Source organism: Synchiropus splendidus, chromosome 4, assembly GCF_027744825.2.
Source record: "Synchiropus splendidus isolate RoL2022-P1 chromosome 4, RoL_Sspl_1.0, whole genome shotgun sequence".
NCBI classification, from domain to species: Eukaryota; Metazoa; Chordata; class Actinopteri; order Syngnathiformes; family Callionymidae; genus Synchiropus; species Synchiropus splendidus.
The window spans coordinates 347,079-372,715 of record NC_071337.1 but is presented as its reverse complement, the minus strand read 5'-3'; the positions used below and the strand labels follow the sequence as shown (position 1 = coordinate 372,715).

General features: G+C 52.1%; 1 protein-coding gene across 2 annotated transcripts in view; it reads right to left on the bottom strand.

Moving 5' to 3' along the window:
• Positions 1–25,637, bottom strand: part of exoc4 (exocyst complex component 4) — a 74,060-nt gene that overhangs the window by 6,749 nt on the left and 41,674 nt on the right. For both annotated transcript variants that reach the window (XM_053863701.1, XM_053863702.1), the window contains 5 exons: positions 10,260–10,362; positions 9,683–9,799; positions 2,469–2,605; positions 1,716–1,871; positions 758–939 (listed from right to left, as the gene is read on the bottom strand). In XM_053863701.1, coding sequence (XP_053719676.1) covers positions 758–939; positions 1,716–1,871; positions 2,469–2,605; positions 9,683–9,799; positions 10,260–10,362 — 695 coding nt within the window. The remainder of the gene's footprint in view (positions 1–757; positions 940–1,715; positions 1,872–2,468; positions 2,606–9,682; positions 9,800–10,259; positions 10,363–25,637) is intronic.

The following is a 25,637-nucleotide window of genomic DNA, read 5'->3' as shown; positions in this document are numbered from 1 at the left end:
GAAGCCTCACAGCCTGACGTGTTTGGAGCATGAGGCTCTGTTCAGCAGCACAGTAGAACAGTGGGGCTCTGAGCCTGGGACTGGTGGGCCAGGCCTCTGGTAGAAGCTTGAAAATCAGCTTCCACAGAAGAGCCAGAGAGCAGTGAGGGGGCCCAGACCAAACTGAATACAGAACAAACTGCAGTGTGTTTTCAGGCCTACAGCATTTCCCAGCCTTTTACTGGCGCGCCACGCAAAACTCCACTGGACTACATTAAAACACTTCACTTTACTACTTCATACGTCATTCCGTCTTCTTGAACGTCATCTCACGCTGAGCGACCTGACCATGGGATAAACATCAATCCTGCTTCTATCACAGCGCGAGCGACCCGTGACACGTGACTGTCGTCATCAGGAGAACACAACATGACAGGAGGTTTGTGATGGCAAGTCGACTCCTGCAGCCGCACCAGGTGAGAGAGGAGCTGCAGGCATCGGTTCACTCCACTCATGTTTGGAGGCCCGTTGTTTCATCAGTCATCTGAGTGGACGGTCTTCCACTCTCCCGTGTTGCTGACCACGCCCCTCGCTGCTGTCAGTCTCATCCTAAATCCCAGATTGAATCACGAAATTCACCCGAGATTCGGGGCAAGGATTTCTCAGATTCACAGCTCAGATTTGGCGTCCGAGGGCCAAACCTACTGTGGAGCAGAGAGCAAATAGAGCGGCGCTCCACTGTGACCCGGAGGAGGTTTCTCCATGGCGTGATACTCACGGGTGGATGCCAAAGGCAGATGAGCGAAGAAGGTCCTGAGGCGGGCGGCCAGCCACTCCATGCTTTCATGCAGGTTGGCCAGAGCCTTGAGGTCACTGACGTCGCGCAGGATCTCATTCTGGGGGATCAGCTTGTCCCCGAGGTTCCCTGTCAGCACCTCAGACTCCTTAGCAAAGGCCACCCTGGATGGAACACCAGCAGAAGGTCGGATCAGTCGACACACAGGGGCTGGGACGATCCAACACCAGGACCGGAGAGGGGAGAACAAGAAGAACGGTTCTCCAAATCCACTGAGTCATCTACAGACTGGAATGAAGTCTTTTGGAATAGAAATGATATACGATACATCTATAATAAACAGATCTAAGGCTTTAATGTCCTCATTATGTTCAGCTTCTCTTGACTCATTTGACTGATCCATTTCCATCGTGTTCTTGGATCAGTGCCGGACTCATCGCAGCAGCAGCAGAGCCTGCGCCTCCTCCTGTCACAGCCAAACGTATGAGGAGCATGCCGAAGGTCAGGGAAGTTGCTCACAGAGGACAACAGAAAGGGCAGGTGAGGATGAGCGCGGAGACACAGAAGGACACTGAGCCGGGGAGAGGCCGTTTGAAGGCATGCGGCTCTGCAGAGGTGAGCGTGGCTGGAAGCAGAGACGGAGTGAAGGCCGGCTCCCACCACGCTGGTGAACGGTCAGACACTGCTTCAGTAGATGCGCAGCCAGTGTTGGCAAGACTCAAGTGCAAACCAGCTCCACATCCCGTCAACAGAAGACGAGCCTGAGAATGTCTGCTCCAGCCCGGCTTGTGGGGACCAATCCTCAATTGAGGATGAAGCCTTCAACTCGACTGGGTTCAGTTTGGCTGAAAGTCCTGGGTCAGCTGTGCGTGTGTGTGTGTTCGTGTGTGTGACTGATGAAGTCCTCCCTCCCACCCTCCTCCAGCAGTGGCCCATGTACCTGGTGAAATCCTCCTCGTCCTCCCGCTTCTGTCGGTTCTGCCGGGGCTGGGTCATGTTCACCCAGTTGGGGAGAGACTGGAGCAGGCGGCTGATGTCCTCGTCTTTGGACCAGGAGGCGCTGATGGTCAGTTTCTCCTCACACTGGACGATGCCTCTGCGAAGACACCAACACAGAGACAGCTGGGAAACGCAGCCACTCCTCCCACACCACCAGACACTGACAACCTCTTCTTTCCTTTGACACTCAGCAGAGTGTTTGGGAAACAGCCCTCGCCACAGGCAGAACACAGTGACTCCTCTTCCATGTGTTTCAGAGCAACGACACCCGTGGAGCTCTCAGAGGAAGAACCCGGCGCCAGCAACACGCCCGGCTGCACGTGAGAGTGAGCCGTGCCACCGCTGCGGGTCACGTGACCTGTCATCAGAGAGCGACCAGAGGCTCCAGTGGCAGTCGTCCCTGCTGTGGCGGAGACCAAGACGGGAGGGATGACAGGAAGCTGCTCTGGTGAGGCATGGAACCCTCCCAGGGACCACCCACCAGGTGCAGTGTGATAAATCACCCTTTAACCTGAAGAATCTAGCCTTTATTTCAGCAGAACACCCAGGGAAATCACTCAGAAAGTGGGGCCTGATTATTATCCATATATTGGAGGGATTGGACCCCACACGCCCTCAGCCCCCCCCACAACATGTTGGAAAGATGAGCCTCATCTAGCTGACGTCCAGTTGAAGAAGCCAGCTGCGTCCGCACCTGTAGGCCGTGTTGCAGATCTCCTTGTACTCCTTCAGCTTGTCACACACCATTTCCAGGAACTGGTTGGAGTAGGCGCTCAGGTCCTGCATCAGGCTCATCAGGTCTTGGATGGACTTCTCCACCACCACGGTGCTCTGGAGACGCAGACACACGGTCACTGGCAACACCAGCAGCACAAGACCTCTGCCTGTGTCTGTGAGGGTGTGTGTGTGTGAGAGAGAGAGTGTGTGTGCGTGTGTGTGAGTGTGTGTGTGTGTGTGTGAGTGTGTGTGTGAGAGAGCGTGTGTGTGAGAGAGTGTGTGTGTGAGCGTGTGTGTGAGCGTGTGTGTGTGAGAGAGAGAGTGTGTGTGAGTGTGTGTGTGTGTGTGTGTGAGCCTGTGTGAGACTGTGAGAGTGTGATCAGAGGCTGAACACGATGAGTGAGATGAGAGAAACCAGATGCGACATCACTGGCGCTGAGTTGTCAGTAAATGAGGAACTAAGTCAGACTGACTGAAGGGGGCAGCAGTGCCTGCAGTTCATCATCAAACCAAGCCCTGCTGTGAGCGAAAGATACTCATATGGATGGCCTTTTGCACTTGCTGACTTGGTCTCAGAGCAACAGCAGACGCTCCGTCAATGATCCGTGGATGAGGCGGCTGGAAACACAGCCAGCTCTGTGGAGACCCAGGCCTCCGCTGAGCATGCAGCGTGACACAACACCTCCTGATGCACGAGGCCAGCTCTGTTCCAGCTCTATTCACCACAGTCAAGAGCAAAGTAGTTTCAGACAACTCAGTCAACAAGTCAACAGAGGCTCCACAAATGAATGAGAGAAGAAACCTCCTGAGACACGGCTCTCCCTGACTCTCAGCTGCGGTCAGACAGACTTGGCTTCACCCACTCAACTCTGAGCAGCCAATTCCTCACCTGTGGCACTAGATCAGGTGCCCGATTACAAATACATTACAATTACTGGATTTTTTTCTACTCATTGAAACACCTGAAATGAAACATTTCACATTCTCACTAAAGTGCGTGGAAAAAGGGAATCCAAAGTTCAAACAGAAATATTCACATGACATGAGGTCGTTTTGCGGCCACACACAGGCACGTGGCCCCGGGGCCCACCACGGGCCCTGCTGCAGGTGGAAACTGGCGACGGTCACGGGCTGCTCAAATTCCTGAGTGAGAACAGCCGCCCGGTGTGACACCACTCAGCTGAGGTATGTTGAATCCCTTGGACAGACTTGAGACATGTTCGCCGTGTTTGCTCCTTGAGAGTCAGGTTCAATTCAGACCACACATAAGGTCCGTCCGTGGTGGACGGTGACCAAAGCTGAACCAGAACTTGGTCCCTCTTGGCTTCAGACAGCATTCTGGAAAGTTTGTTCGTGGTTCTTCATGACTCAAGGACAGGAGAGTGTTGAGAGATGGTCTTCACCACGGAGCAGGAACACAAGCAGCAGGTGCGGCCACCACGCCCATGTCGTCGGCAGGAAGAGAGCTCAGGTCATTGACCTGAGAAGAAGAGTCCAAGCTCGCGCGGAGCGAGCAACATTTGTCTGGCTCCCTGCTCCTGAGACGCAGACCTGGACGGCGAGCCAAGTCAGTAAACAGTGAGTGGCTGATCCATGACTTGGACCACAACAAATGCGCCTGTGCTTGGCTCCCTCTGCTAATTCCACTCACTTAACACAGCCATTTGTCTTAGGCAGTGGAAATCATTAAAAAGTCATCAAGGGACAGATTGAGAAAGGGAGGGCAGAGAGGAAGAGCGTGCAGATGCTGGAGGAGTGTTGGCGCAACATCACCTCCATCTTGCTGGATCATTACGTCAGAGCAGGCGCCGCCATTTGTCTGCGGCCGCATCCATCCGTCTCACGCTCTGAGCTTAAAGGTCGGCCCCCACAAACCAACGCACCATCGCTTCAGTCCTTCAGCACTCGCACAGAGCCAAGTCGCACTTTGCTTCCACTCTTTCACGTCATTGCTGCGCAAAAGCAAAGTATCGCAAACGGGAAAAAGGAGCTTTAGCTGGCGCCGCCGCCTCCCGTAGCACCATGTGACACCTCACCCTGCTGCCGCACCCAAGGTGAGCAGTGGGCGACTTGCAAACACAGGGTCAAGAGAAGCAAGTGCTCGGCATGAGAATGACAAGTCAGCATGGAAACGACACGGTGCTCGAATGAGTCTCGCAAAAATGACTGAATAAATGTGATGACGTCTGATGAACCACGACTGCTGGGTAAGGGCTGGGGTCGGACCCTACAATCCTGCCTGTCAACAAGCTAAACACCAGAGCAAACAAGCGGCTCAGATCCAACACCAAGGCCGGGAACATCCAGACTGAACCGACTCAACACCTTCAGCAACCAATCGTAGTGATGGTCGACTGGTCACGGACTGACTTCACGTGCAGTCAGACGTGCATGTGGCACAGGCGGTGAACAGATGGAGGAACACGTCTGTTGAGTTCATCCAGAAAATGCGCACACAGCAGTGCTGTTGTGGACCTCAGGTTTGAACATTCAGTGCTGGGACTTGATGCCGCGTCCGTGTGAAATGGTGCCACAGTTTGGCTCATTTCTCTTCTGTGCACTGTGCCAGGAGGACCATGAGATCACCACCAGTCCGCAGCTCATTCACACCGTCAGGTCATCGCAGCCCACTTGCAGCTGAAGCAGAAACAAAACTTGTCTGGTGTCTGAAAATCAAGACGAGGCTCTGCTGTGGTCAACGTGCGGGAGCAACCTCTGCTCACTGGGTCTACACAGGGACCTGGATGGGCCCCAAAATGGAATCCTTCACTGCTCTCTGACACATCATGCGTTGGATCACATTCGTGACTTGGGTTTCACTATTGAAGGAACAGAAGGTTCAAGCAGCTACAGCACCTTCAGGAAGGTCCCTTCCAAGACTTTGATGGGGCCCAAGTGCAGTGGGGAGAGACGAGAGTCGCACACTGGATCATGTCTGAACCCTTCCTTCCTTCTCCGCCGGGTGACGCCTCCCTCACATGTGACCGAGGACTGCTGCGATGACCTGTGACCCCTACCGTGTCTCCTGACTGGGACATGGGACCGTTTCAGGTCTGACGAAAGACTAGTGTCTTTCCGTCTCAAGTGAGGAAACAAGTCTCAGCAGGAACACTGTCCATTCATTCCAGCTCCCACGCATGACTTGGCTCTCCAGCTCGCCTCACACTTGGGCACTAGAGCTCAACAAGGAAAGAACAGTCGATGAATTATCGCCTCGCTGTATCAGACAGACCTCAGGCTTCATCTCGTTCTCTCGCGTGGAATCTCAGGTCAACATCACCACTTGTTCATATGAACACATTGCTCCAACCAAAGTGGTTGCTCACACTTGGTTCTCCTTCACACTCTGGCTCTGGCTCCAGCATGGAAACGTACTCTGGTACGAGAAAGACCAAGCGAGAAACCTGCCAGCTAGTTTTTGCTTCCACAGTTCAAGTCCTGCTCACACTCTAGCTCACAAGAGATCCATCACAGCCTGCTCACGCACCGTAAACACGGGCTGTCACTGAATAATGAGCAGCACCATCACACACAGCAGTCTCAGAAACACCTCGCTCACACCACATGACACGGCAGCGGTGGACGGAGCCACAAGGCAGTGGGAGTCGCTCGCCGAGACCTTTGTCACACGACTCTGTCCAGACTGACTCACGATCCTCACGTCTGTGCTCATCACACACAACACACTGGGCCCATGTTTTCCACATGAAAGCAACATGTGAAAGGACCAGCCGAGCCACACTGGGGAGCGGCAGCTAGCCAGGGCGCCGGGGGGGCGGCGGCCTCAGGAGGACACGTGTTGGGTTGGAGATAAGGGGCAGGTGGCAGCGCAGGTTTGGAATCCATCCACAAACCTTTGTGTTCAATGACAATGAGCTTGGTCGGATCGCTCTGCCACCACTGTTGCAGTCCAATGTGATCTCACAGGATGGTTGGGATCAGGGCTACGTGGCAGGTGGTGGAGGCCATCTAACCTAATCTGCTGGTGGTGTATACTGTATAAACACGAGGACGCTGCGACAGCACGATCACAATGAGGAAACATTTGTTCCCCAGGTAAACACAGACTCTCCAGCTACTTAGCTCGAGCTCTCATCCCCGAGCACCAGAGGTCGCTGGGTTCTGAACCGGACTGATGACAAGGAAACTGGGAAACCTTCTGCTGAACGATTCTGCTGTGGCAGGGGCAAAGTCCCAACAACAAATCAGCCAACCACAACACAATGTTCCGCGGGGAAGAATGGACCTGATGACAAACATCGGGTTTGATGGATATGAATGGTATCATTCATGAAATCATTCGATCACATCTGCCGGATGTGACGTGACGTTTGGCACCTACGCAGAGTTCGGCCGAGAGTTTCCACCATTGTTGTGTCTTCTTCCTGTCTCACAGCAACACTGCCCCCCGTGGTCTCCACTGGTACTGCTCCGTTTGGTCCCTAGCCGTGAGCTTCGTGGAGACGGCAGGAAGACGGCGGGACTGACAGAGTCCCTTCGCTACAGGAGCCTCAGAGCTTCCTTCCTCATGTGGACACCTGCACAAAAGGTGACAGTCCCAGTGTGTTCCTCCTTCCTTCCTCCTAGTCACAGAGCTGCTGGTGATTTGAGTCTGTGGGCGGGAGCTGGAGGCTCCTGCCTCTTAATGAGGCCACTTCATCTCCACTGTGAGTCAGTGTGAGAGATGCTGGGCTGTTTGTAGTGGAGGTGAGGAGGTGGGACGGCAGGGAGCCAATCAACAGGAAGCAATCAGCACTTCCCTCCACACATCATGCAAACAAAAAGGTCATTGTCATTAGAGTTGCTGCAGGACCACGTGCGCCTTGTTATCGTCGCCGCCGCTGCCACCAGATCTGAATGGCAACGTGAAGCGGCCGCCGTCATTAGCCGACCACTGGAAGCTGAAGCTCCTGCACAGCAGCAAGTCTCTGAACCGGACTGAAGGATGGACCGAGAGCAAGGCACACAACGGTGGGAGCACGGTGGGAGCACGGTGCACGTGAAGAGTCATGATGTCTGAGGCCAAAGGCGTCAGCATCCTTCCCACACAGAAGCCCGCCGCAGCTCCGGCCGCTGCTCCAGGAGGAGCGTGTGCTGCTGCTGCTGCTGCGTGCTGCAGCTGAGGGGACGCGGCGGTGAGTCCAGATTAATGGCCCCAATCTCCAGAGCTACACTGGCAATCTCACTCGCCTTATTCTGCTCCTATCACACTCGGGCTGTCCACCTTCCCCAGCCAAATTAAAGAAATCCATCAGGCTGGACAGACGGCAGGACACGGCGCAGGACGGCGGGCGTCAGGAGGAAGTGAGAGAGAGCACACGCCGCTCACGCCATGCGGCGCTCGGGTGGACACTCTGACCCGCGGCCTCAGCTCCTGCTGCTCAGACAGCGTCTCAGAATCATTCTGCCATGACGCGGCAGGGGTCCACGCTGAGTCAGTGGAGAAGATCATACGTGTGCGCCTGACTTCATGCTCCCAGACGGCGCCGCATGTGAATTACAACGGATGATTTAAATGCTCAACAGCCACGGTGACTGCAGGGCAACACACAGGCTGGAGACGCGTGCTGCTGCTCAGAGCTTCCTCAACATCACACACACGGAGGAGGCCGTGAGGTCTGACACCAGCGGCAGAGCTCCGTCAGCCAGGTTGGCTGGAAACCTCCCAGCTGAGGGACGACAGAGCGGCCAGGCGCTTCCTGTGGGGACGGCCACAGTGGCCCACACTTGTTTGTCCACCTCAAGTTACAGCACAAGTTCCAACGACGCCACAGCCAATCAGAAAGAAAGCGCAGGAGGCCTGAGGCTTCACACCGGGAAAACCTCATTATTACTATTCACACTGCGAGAGTGTCAACATAAACAGCAGCGGGAAACAAAGCACATGACGGTGGTGAGGACCATGGTAAATCAGTGGGCTGATAGGTGGATAAGTGCTGAGTGGAACAAGTTACCACTTGGTTTGATGGAGCTGCTTGTAGTTTTAGGACAAATAAGCTTCGGTGTGTCAAGGTCTGATTCATCAGCTTCATAAAAGATGAAAAGACTGTTTCCACAAAAGACAACAGCAGTCCTTGTTGTCACACGGGAACATCCGTAACTGAAGGCAGTGATAATGGGACCTGGAGGTCAAGTGCAAGCACAGGTTCCTGTTGCGCCTGACTGTGAGCTGCTTCACTCATGTTCTGTGGCTGATGCACAGGCTCATCCAGAGAATGAGACCACTGTCGCACGGTCCAGAGTGCAGCTGGTGTCAGCCCACAAGAACCCCGCCCAAGTGCCACTCCCTGTCATCTTCACTTCCTCTGCTCAAGCAACGTCCGACTCGACAAGCAGCGGGATGAGGATGTCAAGAGCAGGTGCAGAGTCTGACTCCTGCTGGGTGAGAAATGAATGCTGAAACCCCACTCCGCCGCAGCAGCAGGAGGAGGAGCCACCCGAGTCAGAACACGCCAACAACCCCCACGGTAAACGCTGGTGTTTTCCTCCAAGTGGTTTGGTTGAACACACGAGCGCGGCTGGGGAGAGCAGATGTGACGCCCTGCGGACTCCTGCACGTGCTCGCCGCCAAGCTCTGTGGGACTGTGAGCTTAATGTGCTGTAGCAACACCACGCTCCCTTCCAAGTGTCTGTGTGTGGGGACCAAATCCTGACAACACACTGTCCTCGTGGTCCAAACCTCAGAACATCAGAAAACCCACGGCATGTTGAGGTGAGGCGGGGAAACACCAACAACGTGTAAGGCGTAACTGAACCCTGCAGAGCACCAACCAACCTGGCCAGCGCCAGCTTCACTCAACACCAGGCAGCTGGTGCAGAAGCCACTCCAGAGAATAAGCACAGCAGCCAGAGCAGGAGCACAGCTTCAGAAGGTCCCGTGTGAAAGGGCTGAGCCGCTCCTGGCTGACTGACTGGCTCATTGTCCACAGCAGCATAATTAGCAAGACTCTTCATTAAGAAGAGCCCAGACTCGTAAACAAAGCCGCCTGAGCTTCAAACGCCCGCGGTCCTCGCCTCACTAACAAAGTGTCACTTAGTTCCCCAGGAAGAAAATGGACTGGGATCAGCAGTTCAGCAGGCGCAGTGACACATCACAACACTATCGGCCGCAGGAAGTACAGAACCACAGCAACGTCATCAAATGGGCCGCCGAGTCCAGACCCCTGATGACATCTTCAGAGAGGCTCTCACCTGCAGGAGGGGCCGCTGCACACCCAGCACCTTCATGGTGTCGGCGCTGGCCAGGATCTTCAAGGGGTCAGCGGTCTTGCTCACCGACTCCATTTCTTTGTTGATTTCTGTCCGCACCTGAAACAAGGACCACAAGCTTGACTTGAGTTTGTGTTGAACCGTGGAATCCATGGAGCAGATAACACCCCAGACAGTGTGGGGACCAAGGCCAGTGAGAGTGGCGAGAGCAAGGACCCACTGCCACCCAGCCAGTGCTTAGGCTCTTCAGGACGTCCCCCTGCGAGGGGTTTCCAGATGGCTGGTGAGGACAGAGGTGGAGTCTCCATCTGAGTGGCTGCTCTGAGCAGGCCATCCGTGGGCCAGACCTGGCTATAGAGCCTCGCAGGGTGGACTGAGGAGAGGAAGGTCTGGGCCTCTCTGCGACCCGGCCTCCAATCACAGGTGGAACTGGTGACTAACACGATGTGATTTATGAAAACTCGGTTCCTGTGGCCCTGACATTGGAGTCTCTCAGCAACAAAGTGCAACACTTCCAGGGGATGTGTTTCCCGCATCACCTGCTTGCACGCTCACTCACCTGGTTGAGGAAGAGGTCATTGATGTAGTATGTGAGGAAGGTTCGGAGCTGGCACTGCTTGGCTGGACCGGGACCCATGTTCATCTCCATCTCCTGGATGAAGCTGCAGAAGCAGGGGACCACATGAGGCTCCAGAGCAGGAGGTTGACTCAAACAGTGCAGAAAACACCAGTGAAACAAAGATGGCAGCCGATATATATCACTTTGGAAGTTCACAATTGAACTCCATACACGTGGACACAATCCACCAAACAGGAAGTGAAATTGTTCAAGAGGAAAGAAGGAAACAAACAATGAATCCTTGTGATACCAGTTTCAACACATGAAGTGACGTGAGTGCGTCACTTGTTGCCAGGACAGGGAGGAATTCAACATGGTGCATGCTGACTGAGCAACAGCTGCAGATGGTGGGAGGAAGGAGGCAACATGGCGGGACTCCAGCGCGGACTTGTTGAGCTTCGGTCCAACTGACTGAGAAAGGAAATCATTTTCACTGAGCTCCCAGCTTCCTGGCTTTACAGCCCAGTGCTTTGGATCAGCCATCGGTCAGACGTATTGATGAGACATCGCTCTCCAACGCCACTGGGCCAGGAGCGAAGCAAGATCCTGGCCAGTGCTCTGTAAACGCAGAGAAGGACACAGCACAGAAGGAGCTGCTTCAGGACCATGAAAAGACCTCGCGTCCAAACAACGGGTGTGAGAGCTCCCTTCCGTCCGTCCCAACAATGGCGACCATGACGGGGCATAATGCACAGATACTGCAGCGAGAGACACTGGGTCCTGTCCATTCACGGCTTGACAACGCGGCTTCAGCACTCACTGAAGGGGACGGTTGACAGAAGTCGTAGCACACAGAGAGCGCTTCACACCTTTGGTGAGGCTTTGCTGTTTTGGTGTGATCTGTCCCCACACTTGAGTGGAGCCGTCGTGAATAACCAGGGAATACTGCACGACACTATTATACCCTGGATATCATGCTGCACCACTGACTGCAGCGGCGGCTGCCCTGGAAGGTTGCGCTCACCCTAACCCCAGGTTCACCTGGTGCCCAGGGTTTCCTCACCCTAAAACCTCTCAATGAGACCTGATGTACTTTTGGTGGATAATAGGAAGCATGAAATGAAACAGAGCAGAATTACGAGGGGGAGTCTTGGAAAAGCAATTACAGAGGGAAAAAAATCATCAAAAAGTGACGGTGACTCGATGGGACAAATCCATTTATAGTAGGCGGGGGGAGGTGGGCCAGAGCGGCGCTGGCGCATCAATGTGGCACCTCGCCGACAGCAGGATGAAGGTTCAGGTCAGATTCGCTCAGGCCGCCACACGCGGCAGGATCACCTGACTCAGCAACTCTCCAAAATGAGAAAGAGCTGAAGCGTACTGCCTCCAGTCCTCGATCGATTTCCCCAGGAAAAAGTCTTTGTGGTCTAAAAAAAGGCTCCTCTCAAAAAGTGAAGACGACCAAGTGGTGTGGATATTTCCAAACCATCAAGGAAAGGAGTGGCGATGTCGCAGATGGGGATCGGGTCGAGCCCTCGAGAGCATCCTGGATGAACCACTGATGAGTCGAACCCAAATTCACATTGTCAGGCGCCGCGGCACCAGAACGTGAGGAGAATCAAAAGACTTCATTGGAAGAGTGGAGAAGATTCAGATGCAAATACCGAGCAAAGGCAGAGCAGGAGCTCGGAGACGAGTCCTGAGCCTGGACGTCCGCTGCTGGTTATTAGCACCATGGACAGCAGCCCCTGCTGGATCATCACATCAGTACACACATCCAGGTTTGAAGGGCCGACCTTCAGAGAGCCTCCGCCAGACCTCAGCTCACTGAGTGACAGCTCCACTCATTTGGCTGCTGGAACTGGACTTGAGTTAACAACCAGTGAAACTTGACATTTCAACAGCTAAAAGTGAAGCTGCCACGTTGGAAGACGCTCGACATGCTCATGTAGAGTCGGCATGTCCGAACACATCAAGGGAGAAATGCAACCCTTTGGAGCTTTTTAAGTGGGCCTGAATTGAAAATGGAATTTCTTACTCCACACAGAACTTATCCTACCGTCCATAACATGGTGACAGACCTCTGGAGGAGCACTGTGAAGGACAGGAAGTAGAGTTAGGAGGGGCACAAGAGCTGATGAGGGGGAGTTGGGAGACACACTCTGGGAGGCCAGATGGTCTGGACAGGTGGTGCCGGACCACTGAGCTTCAGGAGAGGACTGAACGACGACATCAAGAAGGTTGGAGTGAACAGGATGGCCACGAGACGTGATGGGGGAGGAGACTTGCACCGGACACCCCTGATGGGGAATGAGGGAACGAAACAACCTGAGCAGGTGGACAGACAAACTCTGGCGCTCATGGAAAGAGCGAATCACGGGGCCTCTGCTGGAAGCACGAGAGAAGTCTACGGGCCAATAATCGGAAAAGGCCAGATGAAAGACTGGAGAAGAGGCCCAACAAAGCATGTCATTCATTCCTGCCCCAGAGACATGGCAAGACGTTTGTAAACACAACAGACCTGCAACTTTCCATCACTTTGATCGTCCACCAGTCACCGACCACTTTAACCATTAGTTGACTGGTGGGTCTGAATTACCGAACCAAGACTTCAGTGTTGTAAATAGAACAGAAATAAATCTAACTACAAATGTAAAGGGTCGTCAACACTGTGTCGTGAGAAATGAGGCTTTGTTTCAGGTTAGTAGCTGAAAAGACGGTGAGGACGGTCCGTGTCCTCAGTGAAATGGTTGGGGTCACCAGGGTCACATGCCTCAGCCATTTTGTCCCCTTTACTGCGACTTGTGCCACAGTTAGGATGCGGAACCCTTCAGCCATTCATCTCGTCAGGGATTAGCTGCTGCAGCCCTGGTATGAAAGTATGATTTTGTGGTGGAGTATGGCTTTGCTACAATAGAACAAATGCCTCGGGAGTGGGAGGTTTGGCCAGGAGGGGGAGCCACATGAGTCAATGCAGAATGTATATGAGGAGCGGGAGTGTGTGATGTGGGGTGGGTTGCTAAGGAGACGCAGCGAGCAACACGCTGCGTGTGAAATTGCAATGACCTGAAATGATATCTTATCACCACACACACACACACACACACACACACACACACACACACACACACACACACACACACACACACACACACACACACACACACACACACACACACACACACACCACACACACACCCTCACACACACACACACACACACACACACACACACACACACACAGACAGACAGACAGACAGACAGACAGACAGACAGACAGACAGACAGACAGACAGACAGACAGACACACACACAGACACACACACAGACACGCGCGCGGGAAGACTGACTGACTGAAGGCTGCTCTGCTTCTGAGAGAACAATGTCTTGCATCGTGATGCTGATTTACTGATTAGTATAATTACTAGTGATCATAACAACAATAAAGTAATTATCTGCTAATGCTTTCACACTTGCTTTGACACTGCTGCGTGTGGTGACGTGCCGACACTCTCACTGGTCTCTGGCAGAGACGTCAATGGGATCATCTGCTTTAAGGGCACAATAACGGAGGACAAGAAAGAGACGAGCAAAGAAAGTCTCAGGAAGAAAGAACGTCTGGTCCACAGGATGGGGTTCCCTGACACCACCACAAAGCTTTGGCCTGGCTTCAGAGGAGATCCAGAGTGCAACAGCAGCTCAGGCCACAGGAAGGAAGGAAGGAAGGAAGAAGCAGACGGAGGACTGAACTAGCATCTCGTGCTGCGCTGAGTTTGCCTCTGGTCTCACCACTACAACACCACCACAAACCACTGCCCCCCCCCAACCAAGATGGCCGCCTCACTCTTCATCCCAGTGATGGGGCTGACAGCATGTAATTAGCAGTCATTAGCCAGCAGATGCTTCGGGTCCGGAGCCGGATGGTGAGCGATGCCACGGCTCCAGAGATGAGGCGCCATCCTAGCAAAGCAGCAAAGGGAAGGGCACAGGACCAAGCCTCGGCTGGCAGGCACTTCCTCGGCTCGCCTGACTTCAGGTTCCAAAGGCTTCTTTAAATGAGCGGATTTAGACGCCATCATCAATCCTCAGCTGCAGCCGTGGCGTAACCATGGGATAAAGACGGAGATCCGAGAAAGACAGCAGAAGAAGAGTGTGCAGAGATTGATTAGAGACTCAGCATTTTCAAATCTCCCAGGACTTTGCTCCGGCACGCAGCCGTCCTCTCAGCAGAATCCTGGCTCTGCCGCGCAGCAGTCGGGAGGCACCCGAGCTCAGCTCTGACCACATATCCACGCATCCAGCGTAAAGACACTTGAGGAAAAACCCTGTCTTACTAGAGGCAATGCAAAGACAACACGAGAGCAGAAATAGACCTCAGAAAAAACAAGGAGCAGAGATGGGCAACCTGAAGGCCTCACAGCTGTGGCTGGCAGACAAGAGTCGGACCTGTTTATAATGTGATGACCAGAGCCACGCCTAACGCCTCTCATACATGAACACCAGGAAGCAGTGTCCCACTCAAGACTCATGACTCGTGTTATTTGTGGATCAAAACAAGATTCATTCAGGCGAGAATCTGGCATAGAAACTGGGGTCTCTGGTGTCTCGGCAGGTATCCTGTGAGCCCACAAATACATTGAAAGACTTGTGAATCAGAGCCACCAGTTTACAAATCCATATCTGTTCTGATGATGTTCACAGCTCCTTCCTCAGCAGAGCAACTGGAGCGCAGAGAACCCAGCCCAAGCCACAAATGCAGCAGCATATCCAAGGGTCTCTGAGCTAAATATCCAGGAAGACGACCAACAACGAGATCAGACAGAAGACTGAGAATCAGAGGAGTGAAGGGTCCAGTCAGCGGCGTCCACGCGGAGAGAAACGCATGTGCGTTCAGAGCTAATAATAAGGCACTTCCAAGATTCATCATGATGTCCGCGGCTCATGAGTCACAGCCCATCACAGGGTCGAGCCTGAACTGGCTCGACTCCGCCACTGGAGGGCAGTGTGTCAGCTTCCCACAAGTCGGACTGCAGCACTGGAGGAGTGAAAACACTTTTTCTCCCTCAAATTGTTTTGAGGAAGAATTAAGATTCCAGTTGGCATCCGCACCCCCTCCAGGTTCCTCCTCCCTCTCCCTCTCTCTCTCTCTGTGTGCGTGAGAGAGGAAGCGACGAGAGAGAGAGAGAGAGAGATGTGCGGCGGCAGTGTGTGATCGGGTGTGTGTTTTCATCAGCGCCTGGTGAAATGCATATGCTCTTCCCACTCATCGCCCACGCCACGCCAGACTCCCCACTGTTTGTACACTGCTCGTGCCCCTGACGCTGCACCACATGCACAGAAGGCTTTAATTGTGCTTTGTGTGCCGTCTGCAAGCCTGGAAGATGTGAAGACGGGCAGGACTGTGTTGGTGTGAGCTCTCCACCGCATCCACACAGCAGACGAGAAAACCCGCAGACATTTTGCCTTAATATGCTCAGCTGATGAGTCAAGGTCGTGTCAAAACAATTTGTTTGTCTCAATGGCAGTCAGAAGTACATTGATGTGACTCTCTTCTGGATTCAGTTTGGTCTTGACTGAGCCTCGGTCAACACTAACAGTCGTGACATGGTTGACTGCCGTGAAGGGCGACCAACACCGGTTACGCCAGAGAGGTGTCACTCCGCCAGACAGAACACAATCACAACACTTTAGGGATTCCCTTGTTCCAGACGATGCTCCCTTTACCTAGCCGTCCTTCAAACAACACTACCACCACATGCTTCCATGCTTCCTCACGTTGCTGCTCCCCCACATATATCCAGCAGGGGGAGCAGCCCAGAGTCAGAGCTCCAGAGCCACATGGCTTTGACTGTGGAGTCAGTGTTGATCCTGTAGCATGTCTTGCACAAAACCCGATCTGGATCCATATGGGACATGGAGCATTCAAAGCCGTGTTCCATCCACCACACCACAGAGCATCACATCAGAAAAGCAATTGAGTAACAGCAGAGCTTGATCATTCAGTATTATTTACAACCCAGTCAAGCACCCGAGGTTATTATTCCTGGACAACTATTCACGGCGCTCCGCGCGTCAGCAGCTCGGACCCGGTGGATTCTATTGGATCGCGAAGAGTTACATTTACGTGCTCTCCCTTCCTCCGTCAAACTGTGCAGAAAGGCAGGACTTGATTAAAGGAGAGTGTGTTGAGAGAAAAACAGAGGAAAGCAGCAGCATCGCCTGCACACAAACGCTTCCTGCAGAGAACAGGAAATGAGATGGCCTTGCTTTGATGACACTGCTGAGAAAAACATCATCTTAGGGCTTGTTGCCGGTCGTCTCCTCCTCCTGCACTCTTTTCTAGTACACGGTGCAGACGAGTATTTGATATGGTCAGAAGCTGCAGACTTCCATTTCAGACATCTGATTGCCTACCATCCAATAAAGGCGAAGCATGAAAACACCACAACAACGGTGTGGCTCAGAAATATCACATTTTAACACTGACTTTACACAATGTTTGGGAGCCATTATTTTTACATGCTACCTTAAGACAAATATGAGCAAGTGATTCAAATACACCAATGAAAAATGCTTCAGAAGACGTTGCGGTGGCCCCAATGCTGTTTTTTTCCATACGTGCACTGGATTACATTTGGTTTTCTCCACATCACGTTTCCAGTGTTCCTTATCTTAAGGGTGAATTTTGGGACCATTTCCTTTTGCTCCCACTGGAAGATGTTATCTGGAGAATAGACAAATACAACATGCCATAAAAAATGGCATTCAAGTATCTTCAGAACATTTCTCTGGTTCTCTGGCTTCCTGTGTTCTTCACAATCAGATGTGAAGGTTCTATGATCAGGTCAGCCCTCTCAGACCTCCATGTCCCTCGGTTGTTTGTTGGCGCTGGACGATTCACCCAAAACAAACTGCTGTAAAACTGCCTTGTTCGTTATTTCAGTCGCCCCCTTCTCGCCATTCTCCCTCTGCCAGGGTTTTTTATTCCCCAAGTTCCAGTGGGGAAGCAACTTCAGAAAAGCCCAGACAGTCTGCACCCCAAGCACGAGGCAGGTGGGCACGCGGGCCACTCTCGGCCCGTTCTGACTGGACACACAAGTCTCAGGTGAGTGGGAATGGGAGCTTGTGAAGGCCTGCAGCAGTGGAGTGAAAATATCAACAATATATACATCTGATATACTGGTGTCAAACATGACTGGCACTTGTGTCTCGTGTCAGTCAGGATGCTGTTCACAGGCAAACAATGATCACACTTTCCTTGCAACATCACTGCAATGTCACAGCAGATTAAGAGACAGACTTGAAGTGCACGGATCACTGCACCTCATTTTCACTGTTCAAAAAATAATCATAAAATGGAAATCACATCGTTTTTTGACTTCTTTGTTCATTGTTGCTTGGATTGTGTCAGACTGCGAGGTCAGACCTGAGGCGATGGCCCACAATCCATCCAAGAAACATGGCGGTGTGACCATACCAGAGGTTTTGCCTGGCTTTCATCGTAATCCTGCCTGATTCAGAGTGAAGTTAGTGGATGAGGTCAAATCACTTCCGACTCACACGACAACAAACCAAGACAGAGAGCGTGAGCGGCAGCCAGAAGTGGAGCAGCGAATCTCACTTGTGCAGCCACTCAGCGTCATTAGAGTCTCATCAGAAGACTCGCACCACTCACTGACTCAGCAGTCGTGAAACCATTTTCAGGAATTGGAGGGAAATCTGAGGGAGAGCTCTCGCACACAGAGGGCTGGCTGCCAGCACAGAGGCTGGTTTGGGCTCCAACATTAGGAGGGAATTTAGCCGCGCCTCTCGTGTCTTCAAGTGTATTTGATGAAAAACTCCTTCATATCAGGATCAATAAAGCAGTTTCCTTTGCCACGGCCAGGTTTCACTTCACTGCTTTCAACTCTGCCGTGTCATCTGTGGCCTCTGATTTAATGGAATCCTTTACATTTCTTCCCTTCCCCAACCAAAAGCCTTATTTCCCCAGCCTCTCAGTGTTTACCGTTTTATTGCCGCTATCCCTCCATCACTTGGCCTCTCATCCTATTAAGGGGCTCCAGAAAGCACCTATCTCTGCTTCCTGGGTGACAATGTTAATGCTTCTCGGGGCCTCACCCAAGCAATGTTGACTTTAGGCAGAGACGGTAGCGTCCAGTGGTGAGAGGTCCCTCATAAGAGGCAAGCGCCCTCAGACTGTCAGGCGGAGGAGGTTCACCAGGGACAGAGGGTGAGGGGCACGCACACACACACACACACAAGCAAAAGCAAAACATCTGGATGGTTAGAGTTATTCTCCTGAAGTGTAAATCTGGGACAGCGATTCTGGAGACAGCCTCATACAAGGAGCCACTTCCTGGAGGTAACCGCCGCCATACATGCGGCCTGGTAAAGCTCCCACACACCATGACTTGTGGAACACCACAACTGAAGATGGGAGCACACACACACGCACACGCACACCTGTCGAAGCAGCGGCGAACATTTGATGTCAGGGGTTAAATTATTCATTGATCTTTTCTTAGCCTGTCCGTGTCTGAATGTTGAAGTCTCATGTCTCATTCTGGCTGTGAAGGTGTGCGTCCACATGAAAGCTTCTCTTTGGGGAGAAGGGCAGCGCCGAGCTGGTGCTGACCTTTCATCGTTTCACAGGTGTGCTTTCATTTCCATGTTTATCTCTCAATAAACTGGAAGGCCTGGGCCGGGAGCAGCGAGGCGAGGGACAGGAGGAGAAGGGAGACGAGAGGAGCGGGAGAGCGGTGGACAGACATGGAGGAGGCGCGCACTTTGGCCACCAACATTTCCACAGCCAGAGTCCAGTGCAGTTGACACCCGCCAACATCTGCATCCCACTGATTGACTTGACACTTTCTCTTTTCATGAAATTAAGGGTTAAACACACCAATGTGACTCCTAGTTGGAATTCTTTTACTGGGACATCAGAATTCTATGCTCGGAGCTGGGACAAGACTGTTTCAAGGTACAAACACAACTACATTAGATGAGATTGTTTCGACGTGATATTTAGTCCCTTCTCACTGGATCTAAAAGAAATCAGAAATATCAACGGTGGAAAATTAAATGGGGTCAACCGGCTGCTTGGATACACCTGTCCAGCAGACGGCGCTGTGTTCGGAATGTGACTGATGACGGTGAAGACAGTAGAATGTCCCTGTTCAAAGTATGCTGTGCATTCTGTCGTCGCACATTTGAGCCCTCAATGATTGACTACATTTACTCAACTTCTCTATTAGACTGTCGGTGTGTTTGGAAACTTTGGCTGAGGATCGCGGCGTCTGTTTGTAGCATAAGCCAGTGATTCTGAATCCTAGGTCCCTTGATCGCCCCCTAGAGGGCCACTAGAAGTCTCTGTGTTTCTGCCCTCTGGGCCGTGAGACGCTCAGTTCTAACCCCTGAGCCACGTATGGTGGCAGCAGTGAGTCGCTGAATTGACTTGACAGCTGCACATCTGTGAGAGTGACCATCACGTCATTTCACAAGGTTTTGGGCCCCGAGATCAAAAAGGTGAAGAACCCCTGGCATAAGCCACCAAGCTCACAAGCTCTGACAAGACACAAAGTCACTTCTGGCAGTTCAATCTCAGCCAGTCGAGAAGAGATTGCTCCGTCTTGTTGTAAGGTCAGTGTAGTCTAAAGTCAAAAACATTCAAGATTGAAAGCCCAGTGAAAAAAAAAAACCACCTCAAGTTACTTCATGATGTTGCGTATGTTCAAGCACCAACTGGACTGTTGTCGAGAGCATGAGAGAGCAGGCAGCTGCTGCCAGGGTGATGATGATGAGCAGGAGGATGATAAAGGTGGACACCACAAGAGAAGAAACAGACGGGTCTAACCAGGTGAAGCAAGAGAATCTGAAGACAGGAACTAGAACTAGACCACTCTGACCGTCAATTACTATCAGTCTCTGCCAACGTGGTTCTTCTCACCGACTCATCGAGGACACTCACATCCAGTGGGGCGCAGTGGTGAGGCCTTATTCACACACCATCCGCAATCACGTGTGATACATGTTAAAGTTGGAAATGGAGTTCGACGGAGTAAAGTCGGGAAGACGGATGTGGAAACAAAGGTCTCCTCGCCGTCCTGTCTCTCACGATAATGGAAGGTCTCGCAGCCTGCATCCTGGAACGCTCTCATTACCGCGCCGCAGTTGCCAAGGGAGCCAGGCCGATATTCGATACTGGTGTTTTCCATCCCTCCAATCTCATTTACACTTGACACCTGACATTTGCATAATGGCCTCACTCCATCTCCCATCTATCTGCTGAGCCAGGACGGAGCGTCATCTGATTGGCCTGTGCGTGCTGTGCTTCCTGCCCATTTGTCTGCGTGTCTATTCCAGGTGAGCGTGAAACCGCTTCCTTTCTAATCTGCTTAATTAGGTCTGGTGGGAGTCCAGAGGCCACCTGGTTGGCTGGTCTGGGGCCATGACAGTCCAGGGGCTCGGGGTGGAGCAGAGGGACGACAGTAGTACGGCATTTCTACATGTGGAACTCTGGACGGACACACATGACCCAGCTGCCACGCCAGCGTCCTGGATCCTGCTGACCGTAACAGGACGTGTATCTTCCTGACCCCACTGTACGCTCAAGAGTTTACACACCAGGGGGGTGTCACTCCTGCATACACATGGCTACAGACAAAAACGCTCAGGCGTGTTGCCAAATCGAGAGTCCAAACTCCCTGGTCTTGATGTGCTGCGGACGGATGCACAGAGACCTGCCCCAGCATGCCAGAGTTGCTACCTTCTGACGTCAAAGAGTGGCACAAGCTTGAGCTTCACGTTCTTGAAGACTTTATTTCCAAGTTCCCAATAATTGTGGTCTAACCGTCATCACAGCAGCTCCCAACAGAAGACCAGGTTCAGCTGGCTCACAGGCCATCATGCCAGAACAAGACCAGCTGAAGGATCAGCAGGAAGAAGAGGCGCTTGCATGCGACAGAAGAGCACAACTGTAGCCATGCTTATGGGGTGTGGGTCGGGGAGTGTTTTTCAGACCAGCCCCACATCAGAACCACACAAAGCCATCCATAAAAAAAACAGGCAATGATGAGCCAGAGCTTTAGTGAAGCACTTTGACATCTCAGTGAACTCCATCCTGAGTCACCACCTCCAAACAGTTGACAAACTGGACTGTAAAAGACAAGCTGTGTAGAATAGAAAAAAAAATGTCATACTTTTTTTTTTAGGGAAGACTGACTTGTTTAGTTTTAGATGAGGCAATGTGAAGCACTGAAGTTTGCTTACTGCATCTTCTCATGAGAGTTTTGGGGCCGTCCCCACAAACCTTTAACACAGACTACTCCAACAGTCGGCGGACAAACATTGTTCTGCTTGTGTTGGAACAGCACTGAGTTATAAGTCAACGACTAGGCAACGTGCTAAAGCTATGAGTAATAAAGGGTCGTGCAGGCTGTGGGCAACGTTAGCGCTGCGATACAGACGGTGGTGGGAAGGTAGGGGAAAGGTCCCGCGTTCCTCCCCTCTGATCGGCTAGAATGACCCACTCTCAGACTGACTTATTTTGCTGTTGAACGCGCCACTTGGTTTAAAACGTTCAGCTCTTTGGCTCAGTCGCTCAGCCTGCCACGAAGACGGGCCAAATGTAAGAGCCAATGAGAGGAGAGTAATTGCAGCCAATCATAGGTCCCATACCATTCTAACATTCCTCAGCCAGTGAGGGTTGGTGTGAGAGCATGGGACAGAGACGTATCTCCTCACTCTGGTCTGCACTCTAATCTGCTGCTGTGTCGTCACCCGCAGACTCCGCTCTTAACAACTTCAACAACCTCACTTTCTGAGCGAACCGAACAAGTGGATGTTCTGACATAACGGACAGCTGGAACTTGGAACTGCACACTTCAAGGACTGCAGCTTGTTCGACGCGCAGGGAGCACTCTGACCTCTCTGCAGAGCAAGGTAAACAACGTTCTTGATGTCAGGACTGAGAGTCACACTCTAACAGTATTGAGCTTCGGCAACATAAAAAGGTGCAATCCAAATGAAACATTGATTGTCTTTGTGGGAGACGCAGCTCACAGAGAGGCCGACTATTTCAAAACAGAGAAAAACACAATCCTCCCAAACGTTCCTTCCAGGCAGAAGGAACAACAGAGGAAGATCGTACTTAGTAAACTGCATTAGAAACCAGGGGGGAATAAATACTACAGCTTAAGAGGCTCTAATGTGCTGAAATCCATTAGAAATCTCATATTCTCACAAAGCTGAAATCGCATTACAAGACACCCCTAATGTTATTTCACAGGGTTTTTCCCACAGCGTTAGCTGCCAGAGTGAGACGCTAACATCAAACATAATGGATTTTTGCTTCTCCTCCTCGTCTATTCCCACCTTCCCTTCCGCCTGTGGTTCAGTCCCCATCCACAGTCTGTTTCAGGCCTGTCCGGCTTCTAATTCCCACTTGCTCCTTTATTGTCACAGATCAAAGTTCTATTTTTGGGGATGCAATAAATGGACCAGCTTTAGCAGCAGGCAGCGTCAGAGGAGCATTGTGGGAAACGGTGGTCGGTGCAGAACTATTCATATCGCCTCACATGCACTTCCAGGGAAAATCCACCGAGCAAAACCAATTTCATATCCCATCTGCCAAATAAGCAAGCTGTATTCTGCAAGGCTCATTTCCACTTTGGGCGTGCACGACAAGTGAAAGTCTACAAGCTTGATCCTCCAGCTTGTTATGGAAGCACGTCTGATAGTAGAGGGCAGGGAGGAGAAAGGTAACTCCACCGTCAATCTCCAGCACTCTGCTGCCATGTGAAGAACAAGCCCCACTTCATGATATCAAGCACCAGGTGGCAGGCTTCATCACTGCCCTTGGAACTATACAGTCGGAAAAAAATGCCTCCCACGGTCGTCCTGAGGCTGCACAAAGACTCAACACTAAAATACTAAAACTTGCTCGCTAAAGTGCAATTCACTTCCAAAAGGCCATTATTTCCCAGCCATTTTGACCTCAGACACCACCTGGTTGTGGAAGCCAGGACTCGGACTATTGTGAGAGGATGAAGCGTCTGCAGGGATCAACACTGAAGGCTCATGTCACTGGAAGGTGCGAGTCTCTTCAGGAGGCTCAGCAGGACAGAACATCAACAGTGGCACTGACTGGGTCCAGTGTTGAGGCCTCCTCACCCATGTTCCTCAGAGCTTCTCTGCTGTGTTGATAGCTCGCTATCGTGGCCTGCCCTTTGTTTCTGTTCATAAAATCTTAACTTGTGCCCTCAAAAAAATGCCATTGTTTCTCACTGCAGTTTCAGGATAATTTTGCCACTGTCACTGTGTTGTGAAGTAAATGACCAAATTACAGTGAAGATTGTTGTTTGTAAGATGTAACATCAAACTCCAAAGTAAATTGTCATTTTGAACAGACACCAAACATTTGAGACAAATTGCTACGTTTCAGTGCAACTAAATCATCAGTTACCAGCAACTTATATTTTGATGATTTATTTAGCACCAAGTCAAAGAGTTGTCGACGTTTAGTGGTGGTTGTTTTTCACTCTAAAAAGTCTTTTTCAGTACTGAAAGCTACCCAACCAGACGATCCAGTCAAGAACGCAGATTTACAAGCGAAACAGCAGGTAATGTCAAGCGCTTCAGCGAGGAGCACAGCAGTGCTGTCTGCTCCTCTCACCTGAGGTCTGACTCACTGACCAAGACCATCCATCCTCTGGGAATAATTAGCTATCCTCCAAGATGGAGTCACTTCAGTGGTGAGCCATGAGGAAATCACAAACATTTCAAGACGAGGGCAGCAAATGGTTGGGCTCCATCGAAGCTCCCTCAAACACACTGACATGAGGCGAAAACCTGGGATCAAGGTGGCCACGCACGCACACACGTCACAAGCACGTATGGCGCACCAGCGGCAGCGAGACGCAGGTTTGTGCCAGCGACAGCAGAAGACTGGTCCACACAGAGCAGCAGATCAATCAATTACATCTCTGCTTCAGCAGTCAAACAAGGTTGTTATCAGGCAGCCGCTCGCCGACCTGGAAAGGCCTGGCCAATCAAAGGCTGCTATGATGTCGGGGCTACCGCTCACTCATGTGACGGTAACACGGTGTGGCAGCTCTTGGTGTCTCTTGAGGGTGGGTGGGAGATGGGGTGGGGTGGGGGGTGGGGGCAACTTTAGAGAGGAACTTGTGAGACAAACGTGGTGCACCCGAGAGGACGAGACATTCTCCATGAAACGCCGCTGGTCACGGTGGGTGGTCACATGGTGAGGACAGCTCAGTCACCAGCACGAAGCCGAGGCCGGATCAGGTACAGTAGTTTGGCCCTTTGTGAGGCATGAGCTTCAGAACATACATGACAGAAAAACAGAGGTGAGCCAAGGAGCGTCGGTGCACCACACTGCACTGGGCAGGATCTCATCTCCTCTCATGCGGCCAGTCAGGGGCCAGCAGCCACAACGGGGCGCAGCGTCAACAGGGGGCGAACATCTGTGCGATGGTGAGCGGATCATCTGAAGCGCGTTCACACAATTCCCAGGATGTGCGTGCAGGGCCCCACCACACGCTCCTCAGGGACCCTCCACCCGGCTTCAATCGCAGCTCGCAGCAGAGTGAAAGTATCTATTTCTATCCATCCGGATGGATGTGATGGCTCATCCATCCAGCCAGCCTGTGCCATGGGACCAGTAGCTGATGATGTCTGTGGTGGACGAGTGCGCTCTTCTAATTCTGTCTGTCACTCTGGAACGGAGGAGCCAAAGCTAGACATGTCCGTATGTGGCTGAATATCCGCGGTGATGAGGAGTGAGCGGCTCCACGCAGGCATCTGCAGAGATCCAGTCATTAGAGGCCGCCACACAAAAGGCTTTGCGTCTGCGGAGAACTGGCCTCCGTCAGCAAGACTTGGACCATGACCCACATCCAGAGTCAGTTTGGCCACGTTTATGTGAACAACTGACCCCAAACAGCTCTGAGGCAATGTCTTCCATGTTGTGTGTAATAGCTGATATCAATCAAAGTCACCAAGACTCTTGTTCCCCCTGCTGTACTCCTGCCCTTCCACAACCAGCGTTACAGTTTGCAGATATGGTGGCAGAGCTCTCGGCCATCACTGATGGATGAGTGCAGGCAGCAGGGACGCGGGCGTCCGGCGGCGTGTCGTGTCGTTGCCTCATGTTTTATTGGGTTGGGCAATGAGAATCAGTATAGACAAAGAACGCTACAAGAGTCAGGGGAACTGAGGGCTTAGACTCGGTAAAGTTCATGACTGGAGAAGAGGACAGACAACCTTGAATTCCTCTCCTTTTCACAGTACATGAGGCCCTCAGCTGACGACCCAGATACAGTCAGCTGACCAGTAACAATGGTGGGAACTATCGACAGT